At 49.3% G+C, this 23760-nt stretch overlaps 1 protein-coding gene across 3 annotated transcripts in view; it reads left to right on the top strand.

Annotated features, from left to right (window-relative positions):
- Positions 1-23760, top strand: part of LOC121459848 (lateral signaling target protein 2 homolog) — a 96583-nt gene that overhangs the window by 28342 nt on the left and 44481 nt on the right. For all 3 annotated transcript variants that reach the window (XR_005975982.1, XM_041669906.1, XM_041669908.1), the window contains exon 2: positions 18264-18404. Coding sequence is in view for 2 of the 3 variants with exons in the window: in XM_041669906.1 (XP_041525840.1) it covers positions 18264-18404 (141 nt within the window). In the remaining variant the exon portion in view is untranslated. The remainder of the gene's footprint in view (positions 1-18263; positions 18405-23760) is intronic.

Raw genomic sequence — 23760 nt, 5'->3', positions numbered from 1 at the left:
TATTAAAAATAATATAAACAAATCCTTTAAAAATTGCTCTTTCAGGCCAAGCATGCTTTTAATCCCAGCACTTGGGAGGCAGAGGCAGGCGGATCTCTATGAATTTGAGGCCAGCCTGGTCTACAAGAGCTAGTTCCAGGACAGGCTCCACAGCTACAGAGAAACCCTGTCTCGAAAAACAAAACAAAACAAAAAACATGCTCTTTCAGGGATGTAAGCTATGGCTACCACCTTGACACCTCCCTTCTGAAACTTCTCCATGCAGGATGGCAGGCCTGGGGGCGGTCATGCTGGTGTTAACCCTCTGATGGTGCCCAGCTAAAGCCGCCTCTGAGTCTGATCACGCTGCTGGAGCCTGGCAGCATCCACACTGTTGAGAACCCTTCTACTGAGGCTTCACTGAGGAATGATAGTTTACCAAGACTTGTCTCGTGTTGCTCCTCAATCGTCTGCTACAATACTTCAGTCTAGAACACATAACAGTCATGAGGGACCTGGAAAATAATTAATTCCACTTAAATCTGTGTTTCAGAGAAGTTGGAGAGATACTCAATAAAAATTTTTTAAGCATAAAAATGCAGTTCTTGGGTGAGGTTTGATGGTGCACACCTTTAATCCCAGCACTCAGGAGGCAGAGTCAGGTGGATCTCTATGAGTTCTAGGCTGACTTGGTCTACACAGTGAGTTCCAGGCCAGTCATGGCTATATAATGAGACCTTGCCTCAAAACAAACAAACAAAACCCAAAAATATAGTTCTTGAGGGTAACATGGCATGGGAAGAGAGATGGAAAGGAGAATTCCAGAAGGCAGAGTAGCTGAGTCTATCTGCATCTGGAGACCTCTGTTCTTTACCGATTTGGCGTCAGGCAGGATAGAGGCCATTAGAGGGCATTAGTGACAGGCGAAGTCTTGTGTGTGTGTGTGTGTGTGTGTGTGTGTGTGTGTGTGAAACAGCGGCTCCCTGTATAGCCTAGCCTAGTCTCAAACTCGCAATGTGGTCCAGGCTGGCTCCAGACTCACAATCTTCTGTCTTAATCTCCTGAACACTGGTGTGTGTGCTCAGTTTTAATGCTAAATCTCAGCAGTGTGAATCCCCCAGAGATCACAGCCTCTTCAATTTTGGAACTCTAATTGAACACTTTGGCTGCCAGTGTGATTTTTTTCTGATTATTCCAAAAGAGGAAGGCTTCAGGTTTGATGTCATCATGGGGGGCAGTGTCTTCTCTTAGAAGGCAAAGTGCCCCTCACTTCTCAGTTGCCCCCTGGGCTGGGGCAAAACCTTGGATTCTTGGTCTTGCTTTCATTGGCAGGTGAAGAGGACATAATCCCCTGCATTGCTGTCTTGATCTTTGAGGACAAATGTTTCTTGAGCAACCCTGTGGGAGGTGGGAACCAAACCAGGTCCTCTGCAAGAGCAGCCAGTGTACTTAACCACCAAATCCTTGCTCCAGTCCAGCAACTACACTTTAGTGAGCACCGCACAGATTCTGGTATTAGGTGAGAGCCACACTACGATCTCTCTCAGGTGACCTATGCACTGTCCTCCTCAGGCGAACAGCACACATGATCTTTGGTCATTCCTTTGCTTCTGCTTGGCCATGTGACTGTTTGCTGTCTGATCCTGAAAGATGTCCTTAGAGATCCTGTGCCCTCAGTGACCTCATTCTTCTCAGAGGCCAGTGTCTCTGGGGACTGACTGTGATTCAGAACTTCCCACTGTCCCTCCACAGACTCCTCCAGCACCTACTGGGTGACCCCTAGCCACTCCCTGCCTCACAACTGTTTGTAGACAGCAGCTAGACCAAGCTGCTGACTTGGTGCTGTTTCTGGGGGCCCACTCAGTCCTGAGTGGCTGGTTTCCCTAGGCTCCAGCCACCATCAGCTGTGAGTCCTACAGCCCAACAGCCCAACCCTCTTCCTATCACCAATAGGCCCAACTCCTCATTCCCTCAGGGTTTGGTGACTGCCAGCGGTTGTGTTGAGGTGGAACCTCCACGTACTGTTTCCGTTGCATCTTGATGAGCAAAGCACAGAAGAGATAAACTGTACCCTTCTCTTTTGTCTCTCTCTCTCTCTCTCTCTCTCTCTCTCTCTCTCTCTCTCTCTCTGTTTTCTGGTTTTTCAAGACAGGGTTTCTCTTTGTAACAGCCCTAACTATCCTGGAACTAGCTCTTGTAGACCAGGCTGGTCTCGAACTCACAGAGATCGCCTGCCTCTGCCTTCTGAGGGCTGGGATCAAAGGCGTGTGCCACCACCGCCCCACTCATTTCATTTCTTTGAGGTAGGGTGTTGTTATGTGGCCCAGCGTGGCCTGAGACTTGTGTAGCTGAGGATGACCTTGAACTCCTGCTTCTCCTTTCCGCTTGCTGGCTGGAATTGCAGGTTGCAGGTGTTCACCATTCTGCCTACTCCTAAATTAACCCTTTCCAGTTGGGCTTCAGCCTTTAAGGACATTCCCCTGTCTAGTTTTATCAGTCTGGTCTTAGGGGTGACAGCATAAGCTCTCAACCCAGGTGGGGACAGTTGTATCTCTAGGGGAGTTCCAGGTGGGGTAGGTAGACTCACTTCAGTTCTTGGTGCCACACCTGATGGCATCTGTGTTGTGGTTTGAATGTAAAATATACTTTATAGGTTCATGTGTTTGAAAGTATGGCCCTTGAATTTGGATGTGGTTTAGGAGGGGGGTTGTGGAAACTTTAAGCTATAGGGCCAGCTGGAGGACAGAGGCTGCCGGGCAGCATCATTGGAGATTCTAGCCCAGCCCTATGGGAGTGATCTGCAAAGATGTAAGCAGGTAGCCCCATTCCTGCCACCGTGGATGCTGCCATGCCTTTTCCACCATGAAGCTGGGCTAAAATAAGTCTTTTTGTCCCCGAATTGCATCTGTCATGAATTTGTCACAGTTACAAGATACGTAACTAATACAGTCCCCAAGAGGGCTATTGAGTGGGTCTTCTTTAGTTAGATTTAGTAATTAAAGTCTTTTGAATTCTAGAATTCAGTTGCTAAAGACAGGCATGGTGGTGTATACCTTTAATACTGGCATTTGGGAGATAGAGAGGGAGGCAGGTCTCTGAGTGAGTCTGATGAGTTCCAGGACAGCCAGGACTACACATCAAACTCTGTCTTGAAAGCAAACAGAAAAAGAAAGAAAGAAAATTCAGTTGTTATGTTAGTTACTTGTCTGTTGCTGCCACAGAATATCAGACAGAATCTACCTAAGGAAGGAAGGGTTTGTTTTGTCTCTCAGTCTGTCACGGCAGCAGAAGTATAGGATATCTGGTTATGAAGTCGGGGGGGGGGGGCGGGGACAATGCACTGTGGAACCCCAGCCTGTGGCTCATGCCATCCACATTTCAGGCAGGGCTTCCTTCCACAATTAACCTAAGCTTGAAAGCCCTCACGGGTGTGCCTGTTTCCGTAGTGATTTTAAATCTCCATAAGTTGGCAACTAAGATCAACTTCAGCAGGTGAGATGGCTCAGTGGAAGAGTTTGAGGCGCAAGCCCACTAACCTGACTTCAGTCCCCGATCTCATGGTGGAAGGACAGCCCTGACTGGCACCAGCGGTCCTCTGGCTTCCACTTGCAGCAATAGCATACACATGTATGCACACAACAATAATAATATTTAAGGGCCCGTGAAATGGCTCAGCAGGTAGAAGGCCTTATGACCTGAATTTGCTTCTCAGATCCCACAAGGTGGGAGGAGAGAGGACACTCTGACCGTTGTCCTCTGACCCCTACATTTGCTGTCGCATGTGTATGTCTGAAGTCACTCACATACATGTTTTCATGTGTGTGGACACACGTGTCGGTGCATTGCACATGTGGTTCAGTTCTGGTTCTCATGCTTACATGGCAAGGGCTTTAATCACTGGGCCACCACTGACCCAGTTGTATTTTCTAAGTGTAAGTCCTCTGAGCACGCCTGGCAAATCCGTATGTAATCTGTGGCTTGGCTTTTCATTTCTGAACAGAATTGTCAGAATAACAGGCCTTTAATGGTAATAAAAGTCCCATTTGCTGATTTTCCCTCATTTGCATAAAGTTTGTGGATTTCTATGTGAGATGAGACATCTTTTGTGAGGCAGAGGCAGGCAGATACTGAGTTTGAGGCCAGCCTGATCTATGGAGCAAGTTCCAGGACAGCCAGGGCTACATAGAAAGACCCTGTCGCAAAAAAAACAAAACAAACAACATCAAAAAGAAAAAAAATCATACAAAACAAAATAAATCAAAGAAACAAAAAAGAAAAGAAATCTTTACCAAAGCCAAGCTTGGTGCCACATACCTTTAGTCCCCAAACTCAGGAGGAAAAACAGGTGGATCTCTGTGACTTTGAGGCTAGCTTGGGCTATATAGTGAGTTACAGGACAGCTAGAGCCACATAATGAGGCCTTGCCCCCAAATATGTAGATAAATTAAGAAAGAATCTATGCTCAGAGCTGGGTGGAGAGGAAGAGCTGTCTGTCCTGTGGTATCAGGGAGGGAAAGCTGGGGTCATGGGGTCATGGAAAGAGGTAAGCACAGCATGCCTGAGAATGCACAGCAGCCCTGATGCACAGACCGGCCACCTCCCGCCCATCTGTCTGCAGACGGTGAGAATGCACAGCAGCCCTGATGCACACACCAGTCACCTCCAGCCCATCTGTCTGCAGACAGTGAGAATGCACAGCAGCCCTGATGCACACACCAGTCACCTCCAGCCCATCTGTCTGCACATGGTGAGATTGCACAGCAGCCCCCATGCACAGACCGGCCACCTCCCGCCCATCTGTCTGCAGATGGTGAGAATGCACAGCAGCCCTGATGCACACACCGGCCACCTCCCGCCCATCTGTCTGCAGACGGTGAGATGCACAGCAGCCCCCATGCACACACCAGTCACCTCCTGCCCATCTGTCTGTAGATGGTGGAGGCAGCCCTCAGGTTCACATCGCAGCTTACGCCTGGCTCCTCTTCGGTCTTCTTTCATATTGTGGTTGTTCAAATTATCAAATAAATAAAATAAAACTTAGGGGCACCTAGCTTCAACTGATGTGGTCATAATGGGAGATGATCCAGAATCCACAGCAGCAACAACAAAAAAGATACAGGCATGGTAGTGTGTGCTTGGAATTCCAGTGCTGGGGAGGTAGAGACAGGAGGCCCCTGGGGCTCATGGCCAGCAGACCTAGCCTACTGGATGAGTTTTAGGCCAGGGACAGATTCTAGGGATCATCCTGTCTCTACCCCCAGCACTGGGATTATAGGTACACATCATCACTCCTGGCTTTTGTGTGGGTGCTGCAAATCTGAATTCAGGTACCCATGCTTGCTCAGCAAGCACCTTAACTAAGCCATATCTCCCCCCTCCCCCTCCTCATCTTATATGGCAGTTAATGCCGCTCTGGGCTCCCACACTTGTATCCTCACCTAACCCTAGTTACCTCTAAAAGACTTTCCTTCAAATGCCACTAAGGTACTACTTGGGAGATTATGTCCAACCTGGGAAATCCCAGCAACAGACATTCAGACCATGGCATACTGCATTGTGGAAAAACTTTTAAGGAAGCCAGACCCACAAGTCACATATTGTATGACTTTATTTACAATACTTCTCAGAACAGGCAATCTACAGACAGACGGTTTGGGGCTGATAGTAGGGTGACTGCCAGGTGTGTGTGTGTGTGTGGTTTCTTGAGGGTACTGAAGATATCCTGTAACTAGGTTAATGTGAGAGTTACAAATTGTCTTTATTAATGGGAATTCAAAGAGAAATACAGACTCACAGAATACAGGACGAGGTGGAAACCACTGCTGATCCCACGCTGCCTCTCTGCCTCTCCACCATTTCGGTCTCCCTTCTCCCTTCATGCCAAGCAGAAGCCAAAGACCCCTCCTCTTCCCTATAAGAGATCATGTCCATCCCACAGAAGCCATGCCCCAAGGCAGGTACCGCCAAAACTATTGGCAGAATGAATTCCCACAAAATAGACCCTGATGGCTGTTGCACAGTCTAGGAGTATGCTGAACCCTGCTGAACTGCAAGCTCTTGTAGTAATAGGGGCGGCGGAGGGGCTGCGTCCCCAACACCCCAGCCGCCTGCTTGGCTAGCTTATGCTCCGAAATAACAACACACAAACTGTATTCTTTTAATCACTGCTTGGCCCATTCTCTTCTAGGCTAATTCTCACATATTAATTTAGCCCATTTCTAATCATCTGTGTTGCGCCCCTAGGTGCGCTTACCGGGAAGATTCTAGCCTATGTCCATCCTGGGTCGGAGCTTCATCCTGGGAGCGGGGCATGGCGTCTCTCTCAGGCGTCTGCTCCCGAGAGGAGAGCTGTCGAGACTCTGACCTCACTTCCTCTTCCTCCCAGCGTCCTGTTCTGCCTATTCCTCCCACCTATCTTTCAACCAATAAAATGGGCCAGGGCAGTTCCTTTATTAGCCAATGACCTTCCTCCATCAAGCTCTAACTGGAAGAAGTTCACGGCATGCAAGGCACATCTTTTTGTTGTTATGTTTTTGTTTTTTCAAAACAGGGTTTCTCTGTGTAGCCCTGGCTGTCCTGGAATTCCCTCTGGAGACCAGACTGGCCTCGAACTCCTGGAGATCTGCCTGCCTCTGCCTCCTGGTCTGGTCATGGTATATCTTAGTAAGCTGTTTGCCAAAGCAGATTTTCTTCTTCTGGGGACTGGATGCAGGGCTTGCAGTCCTAGCCTATTAGACTGGCGCCTACTCAGTGGCCTTGCGGAGGTGTTGCAGAGGATGGGCTCCTGGAGGAGGGATTTGGTGGTTACAGGAGGTGGTAACCACCCTGTTTTCTAAGTCCATTAGCTACCTTGCTCAAGGTGGCATTGGTCTACTAATCTGCTTTACCCCTCTCTGCTTCAGCCAGTAAGGCCTCTATAAGTGCTGGCTTCTGGTGACATGCCCCTGAATCCCCTTGAATTCTGTTTTCTCTGGACAGCAGCATGGGCCTAAGACTGAGGCAGGGTCATTCCAGGACCTTGTTCCTTCAGTATGGGGTAGGCCTCTTCCAATCCACTATTCCTTGGCCTGTGGAACTCCTAGGCCAAAAGTCTGGGGTACCCACAGGCAGCTGGGCCTGGGCCCATGGAGCAGACACCAAGGTGCCTGAGCTGGCTTCTAAACCCAACTTCAGAGATCCACCTGTCTCAATTCAGGTTGCAGGCTTGCATGGCAAGCACTTTTACCCATTAGCTGTCTCCACAGTCTGATAAAATGCACTTTAAAGTATCTTTTAATCTGTCAAAATTAAAGAATATGATCTCCCCCAGTTCCTACACCCACCTGCCAGGCAGGTCCTTCCATTTACTGACATTCTCCCTTCATGGCCTGATCACTGCCTGTATCTCTCCCCGTGAGCGGTTCCTTGGCTTCTTTCCAATCCTACGGCAGCTGCTAAGTTGAACTGTCTGCAGTTAGTGTATGAACAGCATTTGATTGGGAGTTTTATTAAGAAATTAATTTTTCTTTTGAGAACCCTTTGCTTAGCCTGGCTCAGTGATGTACAACTATAGTATCAGTTATTAGGGAAGCTGAGACAGGAGAATCACTTATTCGAGCCTAAGAGCTTGAGTTCATCCTGGGCAATACAACAAGACCCCTTTCTTCAAACCAAACCCAAAGAGGATGAAAAGAACCAGTTTTCTAAATGGTCTGGTGGCTTGCAGAGAACACGTCACAGTCCGGCTGGCATCATCACCTGTGTTGCTGCTTGTCCTGTAGTTCCCTGGCACGGGATCGCCTAATAGGACTGTCCATCATCATGTGACCAGTCCACTCTGTAGGGCTGGGATCTTCTCCAGTGCATCTCCCTTCACAGTGGGGTCTGTTCCCATATCACAGAGCAGATGGAGGTTACAAAGGGGTCCTTTGTTCACTGACAAGTGGAGGTCAGCACACTGGGAACTGGACCTTCTGCAGTTTTCTCCTGCTCTGTTGTCCTTGAGCAATTAGCGGTTGTGTGAATGAAGGCTGCTGACTCTCCCACACTGTTGTGGTCTTCTGAGCTGGCTGTGGCATCTCTTGCAAACAAGAATGAGGCTGGGAAAAGGAGCATTGTTTGGAGGGACAGTGGGTACAGGGGGTTTGGGGAGTGTCTAAACTAGACCTAAAATCTTAATTTACCAGATTGCTGAGAATCCAGAGAGACGTAGCCTTGCCTGCAGGGAGGCCTACATGCAGCTACGCATAAGCCCTTTCTCATAAAACATCCTGCTGGACAGCACTCGCTATGGAAGTTTTTCAGGCAGGGATTTTCGGTTTTTCAGGTAGGGTTCTGGCCCTCAGAACTTACGGTGAATCTCTCAGGTGTGGACAAGTTTTCACAACTATCTCTGGCCAGAGCTCTTCATTCTCAAATCTTTTGGATATGGGGCCTTTTGGGTGGCTGTCCCTGTCCGGTCCACCTTCAGCTGGTGTGTTGGGCAAGGCCTGTGCTGGGGCTATCCTTTTACTCCCAATGCAGTTTTGCTTAAGTTCCCGCTGTGCTCAGCTGAGGAGCAGGCTCTCCCAAGCTGTACACCTTTTGTGACTAGAGGGGAGCTCTTTCCCCAGTGCTGTGGACCACGGGGCCAGAAGCAAACACTCACATCTCCTCCCCCTCTGAAACTCGACCAACAGTGGGATCAGCTGGGGTCCACTTGTGCTGGAGAGCTCAGTAACCCAGAGTCCAGTTGAATCTATAGATGGACGTCCCACTGGGCACACTGAAACCACAGCCTTGCTAGCCAGCGCCTGAGGAGGGAAAGCTGTGTGACCCCAAGGGTCACTTGTCCCTAGGTCAGGTCTAGTGTTCAAAGCCCTGAAAGGTCAGAGGTTGCAGATGCTGAGTGGACCAGAAGCAGAGGTGGTGGATCTGTGGGACTGACCTGAGAGCCACCAGGCAGCATCCAGACCTTGCACAGATGGGACATCCGTGAGGTGACAGCCTAGGTTGCCGGGTGAGGGTAGAGAGGCCTTACAGTCCCGCATGCGCCCTGAGGGCCTGCTGCAGGCAAGCAGACGTGGGAGGTGTGGGGTACGATGACACGTCCAGCATGTGGACGTGAGGCAGACCTGCCTGCTTGCTACTTTGCTGGCCTTCTGGAATGTCTGTTTGATTGACAGGTCACAACCTTTCTCCTTTCCTATATGACTCCAAGGGAAGGAATTAGCAGCAACCCTCACCAACTTCATGTCTTTAAAAGGTGGTGGCCTCCCTTCGCTGGCTGTGGGACTCCTAGCCGCCCTCTACTCCCTGCTGGCTTCTGTTCAGGGCCACCCCAGCTTCCCCCTCCCTGCCTTTGCAAATCCTAGTTCTAGGACTACTTCTGTCACCTGGACGCTCTGTCCCACTTGTCCCCCTGCCTCATGCTTTCCTGGAGAGTCCCTTGGGCCTCTCTATCCAGGGTTGCTGTCGCAGTGGGCAGGCAGATAGGACAACTTGGCCGTGAACGTAGAAGACAGAGGTGTTTTCCACTGTCTGCATGGTTCCCACCTTCACTCTTTAGAGGATGGCGATTCTACTTTGTATTGTATCCCTCATGCAGCCCCCACCATTTCTGGTCTAGGTCAGTGCTGCCTTGTGTGTGTGGGGCTTTCTTAGGGAAGGGTATAATAGTATTTGGCTCCTTATCCTGGCTAACTGTTTCTTGCTGTCATTCTGGTGCGCACTAATGAGGACTCTAGGGACTGTACATGCAATGTACCAGGCATTCTTGATGCCTGTCACAGCACTGCAGGGTCATTTAGCAGGGGATGGACCGCGGAGGAAGTGTTTGGGACTGGAGGTTGAAGCCCATCTAATCCCTTCAGGGTTGAGGTTGCAGATTCTTCTCTTCCCTCGGGCCATCATCCCTTTAATCACATTAGTGAAATGGTTTGTTTTTATTTTACTACAGTGATGGTGTTTGCTAATGTGAACAAAAACAAGTGTCAGCTTGTCCTTCAGAGAGCGACCTAGGGACAGACAGGGTTCCCAGCGGCCAAGTACCTCTGAGGATCTAGGTCAGGCTGGAGGCATGTGTGGTATGCTGAGACCTCTAGGTACTTGAGTGGGGGCAAGGGTACCCCAGGAGGGCCTAGGGCAGTGTTTGGAGACAATGAGCAGTTCCATCCATGGTTGTGTGTGGCCTGAGCAGCTGCTGGATAGGCACCTGCTATGGAGAGCACCTGAATTAAGGTACCTCCAGAGACTTTTCTTGGTTTTATGTGATGCTTTTTGGTTTGCAGGAGTGGAACGCAGAGTCTAGCGACCTGGTCCAGGAGAGGTCATGACCCGGGTTGTCACTATGGTTGACCATCCCTTCACTGAGCTTTCTAATCTCTTCTTAAAGTTCATGTATGGCCACTGCCTAGAGATGTGCCAAGACTGAAAGGTGGCATTCTGAATGCTGGGGCAGTGAGTGTCACTTAGCTGGTTATGTGGTGGGGTTCCTCTTGGAAATCAGCATTTAGATCCCAGCTGACATTCTGGGGACAACGGCTTAGGGAAGAATCTTCTAGGCTTTGTGCCACTCATGGGCTGAACTGGGGCAGAAACTGTCCTCTCTGGTCCATCATGATGCCTGTCCTACCATCTGTGCAGGTCACAAGTCCTGCTACCTGACAGACTGTTATTCTCCTACCTGGAACCTGACCAAGACCATGAGGTTGCTGTCCAGAGCCACACGGCATCATTTCATGTCCTTAACTGCCATGTTTGTGTCTTATTAGGAAGCAAGAGTGCAGACCTGGTCTGGACCTGGCCCTGGTCTACCCTCCTCTTCCACTGGCGAGGCCTGAGGGTCCTTGCTGTGGCCCTGGGCAGGGTTCTAGATTCATAGTCTCTAACATCCAATCCATAGTCTCCAATCTCCCTCCTGGACTGCAGCACCAAAGGCACTGATGGGCAGTCCTACCCAGGACCCAGGCTGATTTGTCTGGAGTGGATCACGTGAGCAGGATCTCTACAGGTGGTTCAGGTTCTGTGATCTCCAATTCTGCCCCAGCCCAGCCAGAAGTCCTCTGAACTACAGGGAAACACTTCAGGGTACCCATAGCTAATCAAAGAGCCCTGTGGGTAGGACCCAAGCTCACACCATGACTATGTCTACAGTGACAGCTACACTCTTCAGGGACCAGGCATTTGAGTGAAGAAATAATATAATCAGCTTCTTAGAGTTAGTGTTGTACTGGTCCATTCGGTATTGTGGCTTAAACTTTCAATTGCTCAGTATATCTGTGTGTCTTCTGCCTGTCTCTTTGTGGGTGTGGCATGTGTGTATGTATGTGATTGCCGGCACATTCCCACCACAGGGGTCAGAGGACAACTTCAGATGCCGGTCCTTCCCGTCAGCCTTGTTTGTATCAGATTTCCGCCTTGTTTGTCATTGCGTGCACACAAGGCTAACCGACCTGTGAGCCTCAGAGGTTTTTCCTGTTCCGTCCGCTCATCTCTTCACGGGAGCACTGGGATAACAAATGTGTGCCGTCTTGCATGGCTTTTCAGTATGGGTTCCAGGGATCTGACTGGACTCAGGCCCTCATATTTGCACAGAAGATCTTTATCCAGAATCATTTCTCCAGCCCTCAAAGAATTGTCTTAAAATAAAGCTTCTTTATGATTAATTTATGTGTAAATGTCTGATTTGTCTACCTGTTTTACGCACTTCCGTACCCAGGGTGATCTGAAGCTTTGTTGGGAAAGGGTGGAGAAAGCCTAATACCCGTTCTGACCTGTGGGTTTCCTTTGCTGTGGAACGTGTGGTTTCACGATGCTGCGGGGCTTATTTCCACGTCTTCACACCGTACAGCAGTCCCTTGGCTGTACACATTTTCTTTTGGGACATCAAAACACTTGAAACCAGTCTGACTGTGGCCATTTGTTCCATAGCCTTCTATGCTGCTTCCCTGCCTCAGGCCTGTGGCCAACCTGAAAGGGACCAGTGCCCCCCAAGCTGGGCAGCACTGATGAGTTGGTGAGTTGGCTGTTTGGGCCCCATTCTGCATACTTACAATGAGAGACTTAGTAACCAAAATTTTCTCTTGGATCCTGTTAATCAGGACAAATTGAATCTTATTGGGTTTGTTAATTCATTTCCTGGGACCCCTGCCTGGAGGTTTCCTCTTGCACAGCACCTGGGCCTTTGGATAGTCATGACTGACGCAATAATTAAGAATCCATTCAGCTTCCACACTTCGGCCTGTGAGGGACATAGGAAACTCAAATCCTGAGGGGGCTGGTACTTGCTCTCTGTCGACAGCTGGAATTTTAAAATAGCCCAGGCATTTTATGTTTTTGTAAAATTTTCTGAACACTCTTAATCTCTTCTGCTCAAGGTGTTATGTGCCTGTGGTGTGTGTGCATGTAAATTGTGTGTGTGTGTGTGTGTGTACATGTTAGTATGCTCATTCATGTGTGTGCATGTATATGTGTTTATAAACCCCACCTGCTACTTACTGGTCTAGACATTGTATATATGGTTTTCAGGACTTTAACTTATAGAAATCAAAGCCAAAGCCGGGCGGTGGTGGCGCACGCCTTTAATCCTAGCACTCGGGAGGCAGAGGCAGGCGGATCTCTGTGAGTTCGAGACCAGCCTGGTCTACAAGAGCGAGTTCCAGGACAGGCTCCAAAACCACAGAGAAACCCTGTCTCGGAAAAAAAAAAGAAAAAGAAAAGAAATCAAAGCCAAGTGAGAGCAAACGAGGTTTTGTGTGCACCAGTGTCAAGTCTGCAGTACCCAAATGGCCTCCGGACCCTCACAGGGGAAGTGAGTGTGAGTATGCTTGTACTTATGGTTATGGAGACACTTAGAGCCAAGCTATTCCTGTGGGGTTTGAGGTTGGATGCTTTGTTTCGGATGTTCCTACCTGGCTTGAGCTGTGGGTCTTCAGCCATAGAGACCCTAGTTATTTCCCTCCACATCGCGCTCTCTCTCTCTCTCTCTCTCTCTCTCTCTCTCTCTCTCTGTGTGTGTGTGTGTGTGTGTGTATGCATGTGTGTGGACAGGATTCCATTTTTTTGCAGAGGCCCCAGCATTCTTGCTAAGCTCAGCAGGAGGGTTTTTGGTGATCTGATCCTGATTGCACAGCTGCACTCTTTAAAACAACATAGCCGTGCCATATATTATTGGCACCTTCCACCTTGTCAGTAAGTTCCTACTCCTGGCATTTATCCTCCCAGAAAGCATACAGGTCAGCCCAAATATGGACGCTTGCTGCGGTGGGGCAAGGTGAGGGCTGTGTGGGTATTGCACGCACAGGGCCATCTCGTTACGTGGCCCAGCAGCGCTCTGCATTGAGACTGTCCTTGGTGGTGGACTCAGTGTATTGCCAGTATAGATGCACAATCCTCAGAACCTTGGCCTTTTGGAGTAGGAGGCATGCAAGGAATTCTGGATGCTGGTGATTGGATGTGTGTCATGAGTGTGCTATGTCGGAAACATAGGCTAACTCATTTGTATCATCTACAGTGTCAAAACTTATTAACCAGTGATAAATTTACAAGGTGTGATAGTTTCGTTGGCTGCAGTTTTCCACGTAGTCCTGCTTTCTTTAGTAACTGGCTCAGTCAAACTCAGGTTCTTCTGTATGCTTATAAATATGTTCATGTGTGCATTCACATGTATATATGTTGATGGAGGTCAGAGGTTGATATCAGATGTCTTTTTTGCTTGTTCTCCACTATATTTTTTTGAGACAGAGTCTCTCATTAAAACTTGAGATTATGGGTTTGACTAGATTGTCTGGTCAGTGAGCTCCTGGGAAACCTCTTTTATCTGCCTCTTGGTCTTGTGATTACAGGTGCATAGAGTGCATGCATGTGTGCATGTGTGTGTGCGTGTGTGCATGCGTTCGTATGTATAGGTTGCAGAAGTCTCTGTAGGGTCAGATAGCCCTGCAGGAGGTCTGCTGAAGATGCTGATGCTGTCAATCAGGCCTGGTTCTGAGTCACAGGGCCTGCTGACTTTTGGTATTTGGTCCCCTGGTAGGCAGTTTAATGCTGGCTGGATGGGAAGGTGGGAGGGTCTGTGAAGGGATGTGGACTGGGTAAGGTAATCTGGGGTGGAATAGTTCATGAGCTTGACTGAGGAGTCACCACAGTGATACCAGCTCAGCAGGGAGGTCTGGTGCTGAGCAGAGCAGCACAGCAGTTTCCACCCGTGAGGCTGCAGACCACAGACAGGCCTGAGAGGATCAGCACACCTGGATGTGCCTGAGAGCAGCTGCCTTTGATTCCGCTGTGGGTACCTGCCCAGGGGGTAGGCAAGGCATAGTTTCTCCCCTAGCAGCAAGCCTATAACCAAAGGTCAGATGCCACCTGGTGGAACAGGTGACTTTCCTTCTCTGTCTACACTAGAACTCTTTCTGCTCCATGGTAAAGTGGGGTGAACAGGGACAAGTGATATGGAAGGGTCTCCCCAAAGATGCTGAAGTAGTTATGGCAGAAACCTTCATGTTTCTCTCTGTGGTCTGTTGCCCTGGCCCTGGGCCCTCAGCACTATCATGGCTACTGAGTGGGCTCTTCTGTTGTTACAACACAGACATGGACCTGCTTGAGGGGTGAGGCTCTGGCCTTCTAGACTGATTGTCCTCCTCCCCAGCGTCTACCCTAAATCTACATGAGGGCTCCAAGACAGAGAATGTGCCCTATTCTAGTCACCATGGAGAATGCGGGGCAGAGGGTGGGCTTGACTCCAGCAGGGGATATGCTTGTTGAGAATGCCAGCAGGCATGGGCCTTCTGCTTGGGTCCTCCCTAGACTGAACAGTGAACTCAGGCATTTCTGCATACGTATATGCATGCACATACAATAGAAATGCACGCATATAGATGCATATGTACAATGCATGCACACACAGGTCATGTGCACACTTGCCCATGCACACTTGGGTGTTTGCTGACTTTGGCAGAGAAGAGGGAGGTAGGTGGGCCAAGGAGACCACACGTAACCCTCTTGCTCTTGAGGCTGGGTTCATTCCTGGGTCATGGGTTGCAGCCTGGGAGCCTATAACAGATGGGGCTCTCCTGACGACCCTAGGCTACTGTCAGCTTCTCTGCACCTTTTTGTGCCAAGCCTCTTTCTAGCGTGGTGAGAACATTTCACTCTGAGGTCAGCTCGTGTGTAGTAAGGTTCTGATCCAGAATCAGCCCTTCACCTTGCTTCCTTGTCTTGTATACATTTTACTTCTTGGAAGTGACATTATCCAGTTCCCCAAATTCAGTACCTGGCCGGGTTGCTGAGATGAACAGTGATAGTTACAAGCCGCAGTAGGGGCTGACGGGAACACAGGGAGGCTGTTCGCCAATCACGCACAATTGCACAAAGGACTTTAGAAGCTTTGGATCTGAGAGGTGTTCACCCTCAGCAAGGTGTCCCCTCTGACTGCTGCCACTGTACCTTGCCTTCCCCACCTCCCATACTCATCTTGCTGGAAAGCTTGTGGGTTGAGGTCAGAAGGGAACTACGGTTGTGTTGACCTGGGTGACCACCCTAAGCTTGGTGACAGGTAAAGTGGCCCTTACCATTGGTGAGTGCCCAGCACAGTCTACTGGGTGGCCAGCAGTTTGTCTCTGCTTTGAGAAGCCATGCCCCTTCCAGGAGAAGGGGGTCACAGAAGGAAGCTGTTTCTGTCAACTGGGAAATAGGTGTGCCTATGGCTGCCCCTTCTTCCTTGGGGAATGTCAGGGGCCCTGGCACCTAGGAGGAGAAGCTAGTGGCACCACAAGCCAGATCGGGGTCCTGGGTGTCAGAGAGTGTGAGTTGACAGCTTCAGCCTCGGAGAGCCACGGCCATGTAGAGGAGAGGACAGGGACAGGAGCTATGCTGTGGGAAGAGAGGAATGAATGTGTCTCTCATCTGTCACCCTGTCCTTTTCCTTCCTTCCTCCCTCCCTCCCTCCCTCCCTCCCTCCCTCCCTTCCTCTTCCTTCCTTCCTTTCTTTCTTTCCTTTTTTTTGGGCAGGGTTTCTCTGTGTACCACTGGATGTCATGGAACTCGCTCTATAGACTAGCCTGGCCTCAAACTCAGAGATACATCTGCTTCTGTCTCCCTCGTGCTGGGATTAAAGGCATGCACTACTACCACCCAGCCCACCCTGTCTTTTTTTTTTTTTAATTATTTTAAACTTATTTCATTTGTCCATGCGTGTGGAGGTCGGGACAGCTTGCAGGGTCTGGGTCTTTCCATGATGTGGGCCCCAGCATTCAGACACTGTTGTTGGCTTTACGTGCTGAGCCATCTCAGTTGTGTAGTGTGCATATGTGCATGCGTGCTTGCGCACATGGATTAGTGTTTGTGAATGTGGGTGTGCCATGATACACATGCGTAGGTCAGAAGACAGCCTTGGACATTGGTCCTGTTGAAGACATGGTCTCTTTGTTGTTATTCTGTGTTCAGCCCAGCTGGCCTACGAGCTTGCTCAGTAGTAAGCTTCGAGGGCCTCTCTTATCTCCACCTCCTGTTGTGGTAGGAGTGCTGGGGTTATAGATGTGTGCTCCTGCATCTGGCCTCAAGTGAGCTCTGATGAGCTGAACTCAGGTCATTATGCTTGCATGGTAGACCTTTACCCACTGAGGCATCTTCCAGACCCCAGCTACAAATCTTGTTCGTATCTCATCACAGCGTCTCTGTGTCACAGCCCTCCTGAGTGTGGAAGTAGCTTGAGAAGTCAGTCCAGGTGTGGAGGGGAAGGTGGCACCCGGAGCCTTTCTCTCTCCGCCTAGAGGATGTCATCACCCACGTAAAGCGGAGGATGCTGTGTCTGCATCTAGACCAGGGCCTTTTGGCTGTCTACAGAATTCCTTGGGAAAGTTTGATACCCATCTTGACCAGGCACTACAGCTGACTGTGAGGTGCTGTGCAAATTCTGAGTGGTGACCCTGGGAGTTCAAGTCCCATGAGGGGCTTCTTGGCCACAACTGGGGTTCCTCTTCCCCTTCCAGTACTTTTGGCTGGTTGGGAGGTTCAGGGCTGGTGCATGTCTGTGACAAAGGCCCTCTAGTTAAAGAAAAGCCTCCCTGAGGCCTGGCCTTGTAGAGCAAAAGGGAAGGGACAGTGAAGGGGGACACTGAGGGAAAGGAAAAGGAAAATACAAATAGTGGCCAGAAGTTCCCTTATGTAAACACAGCCACATGCATGAGGGGGAGAGCGTGGGCCAGGTGTCAATTTTGTGCTGTGTGTGCATGTGTGCACACAGGTGAACAGCATCACAGTAAATCTGGGTTGGTACATTTGGGTACGTTTCACGCTCTTGGATCTTATTTCCTTCTGGTAATAGAGGTTGAACCAGGGCCTTGTGCATGCAAGGCAGATGTTCTCCCTCTGAGCCATGTATCCTCAGCCCTCTCCCATGTCTTTCTCCTTGCGGTCATGAGCATCCTTTACCAAAGCATGCTGGGGCTTTCCTGCTTTCCCTTCCTCTCTCTGAATCCTGGACTGTCAGGTCTAAGGGAAGAGTCCGTCATACCTCAGAGCCTAGGGAACCTTTGTGCTAAGGCCCAGAGTGGTGGGCCTCCTGTGCATGCGTAGAAAAAGAAGCCAGCCAGTGAGGCTTCAGCAGAGAGACAGTGGGCAGGCATCTGGCCTGAGGGAAGGGACAGGGAGCCTGAGTTCTACTTAGAGTTCGGTTATTGTAGGACCGGAATGCCTATGAGTTCAGTGGAAAGGAGGCCTCTGAGCTGAGGAAATGGGTGTTCCCCAGTGTTACAGAAACGGGGCTGAGGGGGCAGGACTGGAGGATTGACCCCAGGCCCTGCCAGTCCTTCTCACTTTAGTGGAGGGAAATTAGCGTCTTATTCTGGGCTACTTCCTTCAGTGGCCATCTTTGTCACTTCTGTTTAGACTTGTGAATTAAACACTTTTCTCATATACAATCTCATTACATAACTCAGGCTTATATCAAATACAGTCTTCCTGCCTCAGCCTCCCTCGTGCTGGGCTGGCAGGTGTGTGCCACCAGGCCTGACTTATATAATCCCCCCCTCCCAAGAGTTTTTCTGTCATCCCAGGGCCCTGCGCCTCTCTCTTCCTCTTACCTGTGATCCTAATGTGAATCTTTTGTATAGGATGAGTTAAGTGACCTGGCTCTGGTTGTATTCCTAAAGGTTCTTATATAGAAATCTGACGACATGGCAACTTCTTGGGGTAGAAGAGTTCAGGTTAGGGACTCAGCCCTGGGGATCATCCCAACGGCAGCCCACCCTGTAGGAACAAGGTCAGTGGTTACTGTGTCTCCACCAGCAGTCACCAGTTCCTCATGCTCCTGGCACATCTCTCTCCTGCAGAGGTCAGACCCACAGCTGCTGGCCCAGTTCTACTACGCTGATGAGGAGCTGAACCAGGTGGCTGCAGAGCTGGACAGCCTGGATGGGCGGAAGGAGCCCCAGCGGTGCACACTGCTCGTCAGCCAGTTCCGCTCCTGCCAGGTGAGTGGGCAGGTGGGGGCATCGGGGTATGCGTCTTCATCTTGAGGGGGGGGTCTTGGGGGGGAAGATTCTTGCTTAGATGGATGTTGTGACCTGTCCTTGGTAAGTATGTACCTTTGCCATCTGATCACGCCCGGAAGAATTGTAATCAGGGCCCTGGAGGTAATGAAGAAACTAGACCCAAGAGGAGCGTTTTTGGGCAGGGTGATGTGGGATTGGGAGATAGACATAGTACAAGTGCTAACTGTACTGGGCATTTGGGAAGAGCAGAAGCTGAGGGCCAGGAGCTGATAGGGAGGTTCTTGCTCTGGCTGCCCTGGGTAATGTGTGCATAGCTAGTGGGGGACGTGACTGCACTTGGCTGCTGACTCATGGTGCTGGGAGCATTTGCTGCATAATTCAGAGACAGCCCTGGGAGCTGCTGCTAAAAATACCTTGCCAGCAGCATTTTCTTCCAGTGCAGCAAGCGTTCACGAGGCGTTTCCAGCAGGGACAAAGTTTTGTCAAGTGACAAGCACAGCCTTTCAGAAAGTTCAGGAACCTTCTTTGTGAGTTCTGGCTGGGTCCTCTGTTCTGGGAGGTGCGGCTGGTGCATGCTCACCTGACAGCCAGCCATTTCTGTCACTGTGGTCCTCGGGCCTTGCTGCACTTGGGTCTCCACCAGATAGCCAGGGTGATCATCTCCAGGCGGTCGTTCCCATGTTCTTGTCTATGGCCTCTTCCCACGGAGCTCCGGTGTAAAGACCCTGCCTGTGCGTCATAATCTGCTCCTTCTTTGGGGTCTGTGGCTCTGAGATGTTCAACACAGCCGCCACCTACCACGTGTCTGTCTGGAAGTTCTAGGCTTCTCCAGGGCCAGCTTCCCTGTTTCCAGGAGCTCCTGCTGGAAACAACAGTTACTAGGGAGCCACCTGCAGGACAGATGCTCAGAGGGGCTGAAGGCTCCTTCCTCCTGCTCCTATCTGTTGGGAAGGAGGGCAGCTGTGGGTACTTTGGGATATGGCTGTGACCAGCTTAATGTCTCTCTCTGACTAGCTAGATATGCATTGATGTCAGTGACTATTATTTTAGGTAGATTGGGGAAAGGAATGCCAAGCTGGTGGTCTCTTCTTAGGTCAAGGGTGAGGGCTCATCACGGTGAGCCTTGTGCTGTGAGAAGGGTCTGGGGGAACACTTAGGTCTAGGCCTTTTCTTAAGGACACACCTCCTTTCCTTATCTTATGGTCTGGGTGGGAAGCATGGGGACAAGAGATTGTGCACAGCCCTCAGCACTATTCCTTGTTACTTGGCTCCCAGGACCCTGTTCCCTGTCTTACCTCACAACCACAACCACACCTCCTTCCCTTCCTAGCCTCTTAGGTGCAGGATTCAGCTCTCTCTTTTTCTTAGCTCCTCTATGGCCATGCTATCTGTGTTGACTAAGTTTCTCCCCTGCCCCATCCAGACATCTACGGCAGTGCTTCCTAGCCCCACTGGTACCTGTTAGATGGCTTAGGCCCAGCATGTGTAGCTTGGAGGCTCCAGTTCCCATCCTCGGCACCTTGTGCAAGTTTTGCCTTTGAACCCAGCATTTCATGTCTCTTCATGGTGTTCCAGCTGGCACTACTTTATCGAGTTTAGCCTGTGAGTGCTTGGTGCTGCTCTGTAGAAAGAGAATGGATTTCTATAAACTGATCTTGTGACCTGAGGCCTTTTCGAGGGAATGCAGGTCACACTGCACTATTCCTGCTGCTTTCTGCCCTCCCATCTTATCGAATCCCTTACCACTCTGATAATAGAAGCATAGTATTCCGCCCTACCATATGGGTGCCCTCAGTTCAGCGGTTCCAGTGCTTCCTGAAGACAGTGTCAGAGTTCAGGTGAGTGCTTCCTTTATCTGTGATATTTATGACAAAGGAGGCAGGTGTCCGTGTGTGTAGATCACTCAGGGTGATATCCGGACATGATCTGAACAGGGCACCCCTGTCTCTGTGGAGTTGGAAAATACTACCATCCTAGATTGCAGATGAGCTTACCAGCCCAGAAGCCCTCTGAACCCTGTCTGTCCTTTGGTTTCCTGCACAGGTGTGACTGATGCCCTCTCCTGAGTTTGTGCCCTAGAGTGACTAGTCCCATCCTGAGGCTGCTCTGAGCCTGGCTACCTGTTATCTCATTAACATGGGCAAAGACTCTATTACCTCAGAAACTGTAAGGGTTTTAGGGATTGTATGCCAAGAAACTGAAAGAACAAACACACACACACACACACATTACAGTTTTAAGCTGGGAGTTTCTATGTTGCTTAAGCTGGACTTGAACTCCTGGGATCAAGAGATATTTCTGCCTCAGCAAATAGCTGGACTGTGCCTGGTTCCAAAATGCATTTCATGGATCACTTTCTAATTCATGTACTAGTTTTGACAGTGTTCTTTAGAGTCTAATAGATATTGTATAAATGTTTTCTGCAAATAAAGGTTTGTGCTTCTTTAAAATTTTATTTTTATTAGATTGTATGCATGCATGTGTAACTGTGTGGGTGTGTGCACATGAGTACAGGCCAGAAGAGGGTGTCAGATCCCCCTGCAGCTGAACTACAGGCAATTGTGAGCTGCCTTGTGAGGGTGCAGAGAATTGAACTCGGGTTCTCTGTAAGTGCAGCATGCACTTTTAACTTCTGAATCATCTCTCCAACCCCAGACTTTTACTTCTCTCTTCATTTTTGTGTTGTGTGCCATACCCTGCTCCCTGAGACCCTCCTGGAGTTTAGTGCTGGGCATACATGCTGAACAGACTTGTTCTTACCTTGGACAGTCAGTGGTTAGTCCTTTGTCATCAAGCGTATTGCTGTAGGATTTCTGCAGAACCCCCTTTACCATGACAAGGAAGTTGCCTTCTATTTATAGCTTGCCAAGGGCTCTTACCAGGAATGGATGTTGGAGTTTTGTCGAATATTTTCTTTGTGGCTATTGGGATATCTAGTTTCTTATGGTAAATGGTATTGACTACCTTTACGTTTTTCCATTTTATTCTTGCCGTTGCCCAGTATCAGCTGCATGCGTGTGCTGCGAGGCAGAGCTCTGTCTGTGACGTCCACTAGTTCACCCCCAGTTCCTAGCACACAGTGAGCACTCAGTTTATCGTAGAAATGGGGTGGGTACTGAGTGACTGATCTAAAATGCTACCTTTTCCTCTTCTTCCGTGACTCTCTTTCTCACCTCTTTATTTCATTTCCTCTCTTTTTTTTTTTCATGTGCGTTGTGAGATGGGGTTTTCCTTAGCCCGGTTGGGCTTGAACTCATAGCCCTCTTGTCTCAGCCATCCAAGTATAGTTGTGTACCACCATGGCTCCTGCTTCCTTCTTTACTGATATGCCTTATCCACTTTCTGATAACCATCAGGGCATCACATAAATGGCAGTAAGCTGTGCCAAACTGCTGAAAGTTTGATACCATGCCAGTCCATACACGCAGGCTTCTCGCCATTTCTGTAGTTAGTTACAATTATGTAGCTTTGGAAGAGATCTTGCACTCCTCTGGTCCTGCCAGACAAGATGACTCCTGTATTGCATTATTACATATATATTAACAACAAAAAACAATGGCATTGCTAGGTGCCTCTAAGTCAGAGGGCCATGGCTGTTAGAGTGGTGGAAGGTACCATTCAGTTCCCCAGGAGAAAGAGGACAGAGGAATCAACTGGGCATTACATAAAGACAGATATTGGCCCTATTCTTAACAAAAGTAAACTTTTAAACTGTAGAATGGCTGGGACATAGGAACTCTGTTTAGTGTGTGTAAGGCCAGGGGTTCAATGCCTGTGACCAGCCACAAAATAGGAAAACAAAACATAAGAGGTCAGGCATGCTGCTTAGAAGCACGGAATCTAGAGCTTCTCTCTCTACTCTCATGGTACAGCATGCTTTTTATTCAACCTCCTCAAATTTTGCTAGGAAATTTGTATATAGTATGGCCAGGTATGTTGTCACACACCTGTAACCTGGCACTTGAGAGGTAGAGAAGATTAGGGGTTCAAGGAGAGCCATGGCTGCACAGCAAGTTCGAGGCCAGTCTGGTGTACATAAGTCTCTGCCTCAAAATGAATTTAAAACGATACGAGGTCTCCATCTCTATTCAGGAAGGTTTGGTGTCTGGATAATGCACACCTATAGAATGTGTTGGGAGATGCTCTCATTTCTGCTTTGTGTCAAATTGTTGTTATTTTTCTGTTTGGATCCAGAGATTTCTCTGTGGGAATATTTCTAACCTTAGATTCATTTTATTGAAAATATACAGAACCTTTCAGGTTTTCTGTTTCTTCTCGAAGAGCTTTGGGAGTCTACTGCAAGGTAGTTTTCTTCTAAGTTGTCAGCATAAGTTGTTGGTGCAGCCATTTTAATATCTGTAGGCTGTGTAGCGATGCCTTCTCTTTTGTGAGCTGCGTCTCCTGAATGTGTTAGTTTGTCAGTTTTATTCACCATCTCAACTGAACTGTTTTTGGCTTTGTTGAGCTTCTGTTTCACGGGACTCTTTATAGCTTGTGCGTATGTATAGAGAGAATACACCTATTCCTGGTAGCCTGTTCCCCCAGGGAGGCTCTGCTCCATGATTTGCACAACTTCCCCAAACAGCTCTATCAACTGGAATCCCAGTGGGGATCTCACAAGTTCCTGGCCAGCCCAGGCTACAAAATGAGACATTGTGTCAAACAGAATAAACAAGCAGCTGTGTACGGAAGGTCCCGAGTTTTACAAACTATAACGTATGCAGACTCCAAGCTGCCGTGGAACTGTGGTCTCCATTTTGTTTCTGAAGATCAGGAAAGTCCGTGCCCTGCCATAGGTAGCACAGCCACTGGGGTGGAGTTGGAGCTGCCTTTGTATGAGGTGCTTGGCTGTCCTTCTGCTGGTCCCAGACCAGGGTTACTGCTTGGAGGAGGAGGAGTGTCTGAAAGAGCTGACCCAGCAGACTCCCTTACCTAGTAAGATGTGGATTTATGTCCCTGAGCCTGTGAGAAAACTGAAGACGAGGGTCCCCAGCTGGTCATCACTGGGGCTGGGGGACCCTTTTGCTCATACTTGGATGTTAACTCTGTTGTAGAAACTGACATCCCCACTCCGGGGGAGACTTTCACATAGTGCAAGGGCTGCTTTCAATGGTGGCCCTCAGCAATTGTCACTGCCCAGAGGTAGGTGGACATGCCAAGGATAGTCTAGGCCTGTACTGTGAATAATAATGCTTCAGAAATGGACACTGAAAGCCGCGCATGCGCGCGCGCACATGCGTGTGTGTGTGTGTGTGTGTGTGTGTGTGCCTGTGTGCAGATGTGGAGGCCAGCAGTACTCAGTTGCGCTCCACCTTATTTTGAGGTAAGATCTCTC

This window comes from Microtus oregoni, unplaced genomic scaffold, assembly GCF_018167655.1.
Source record: "Microtus oregoni isolate MIOR12 unplaced genomic scaffold, Mior012 000019F_ref0000042, whole genome shotgun sequence".
NCBI lineage: Eukaryota > Metazoa > Chordata > Mammalia > Rodentia > Cricetidae > Microtus > Microtus oregoni.
Note: the sequence above shows the minus strand (reverse complement) of the source record. Positions and strands in the feature narration are given on the sequence as shown.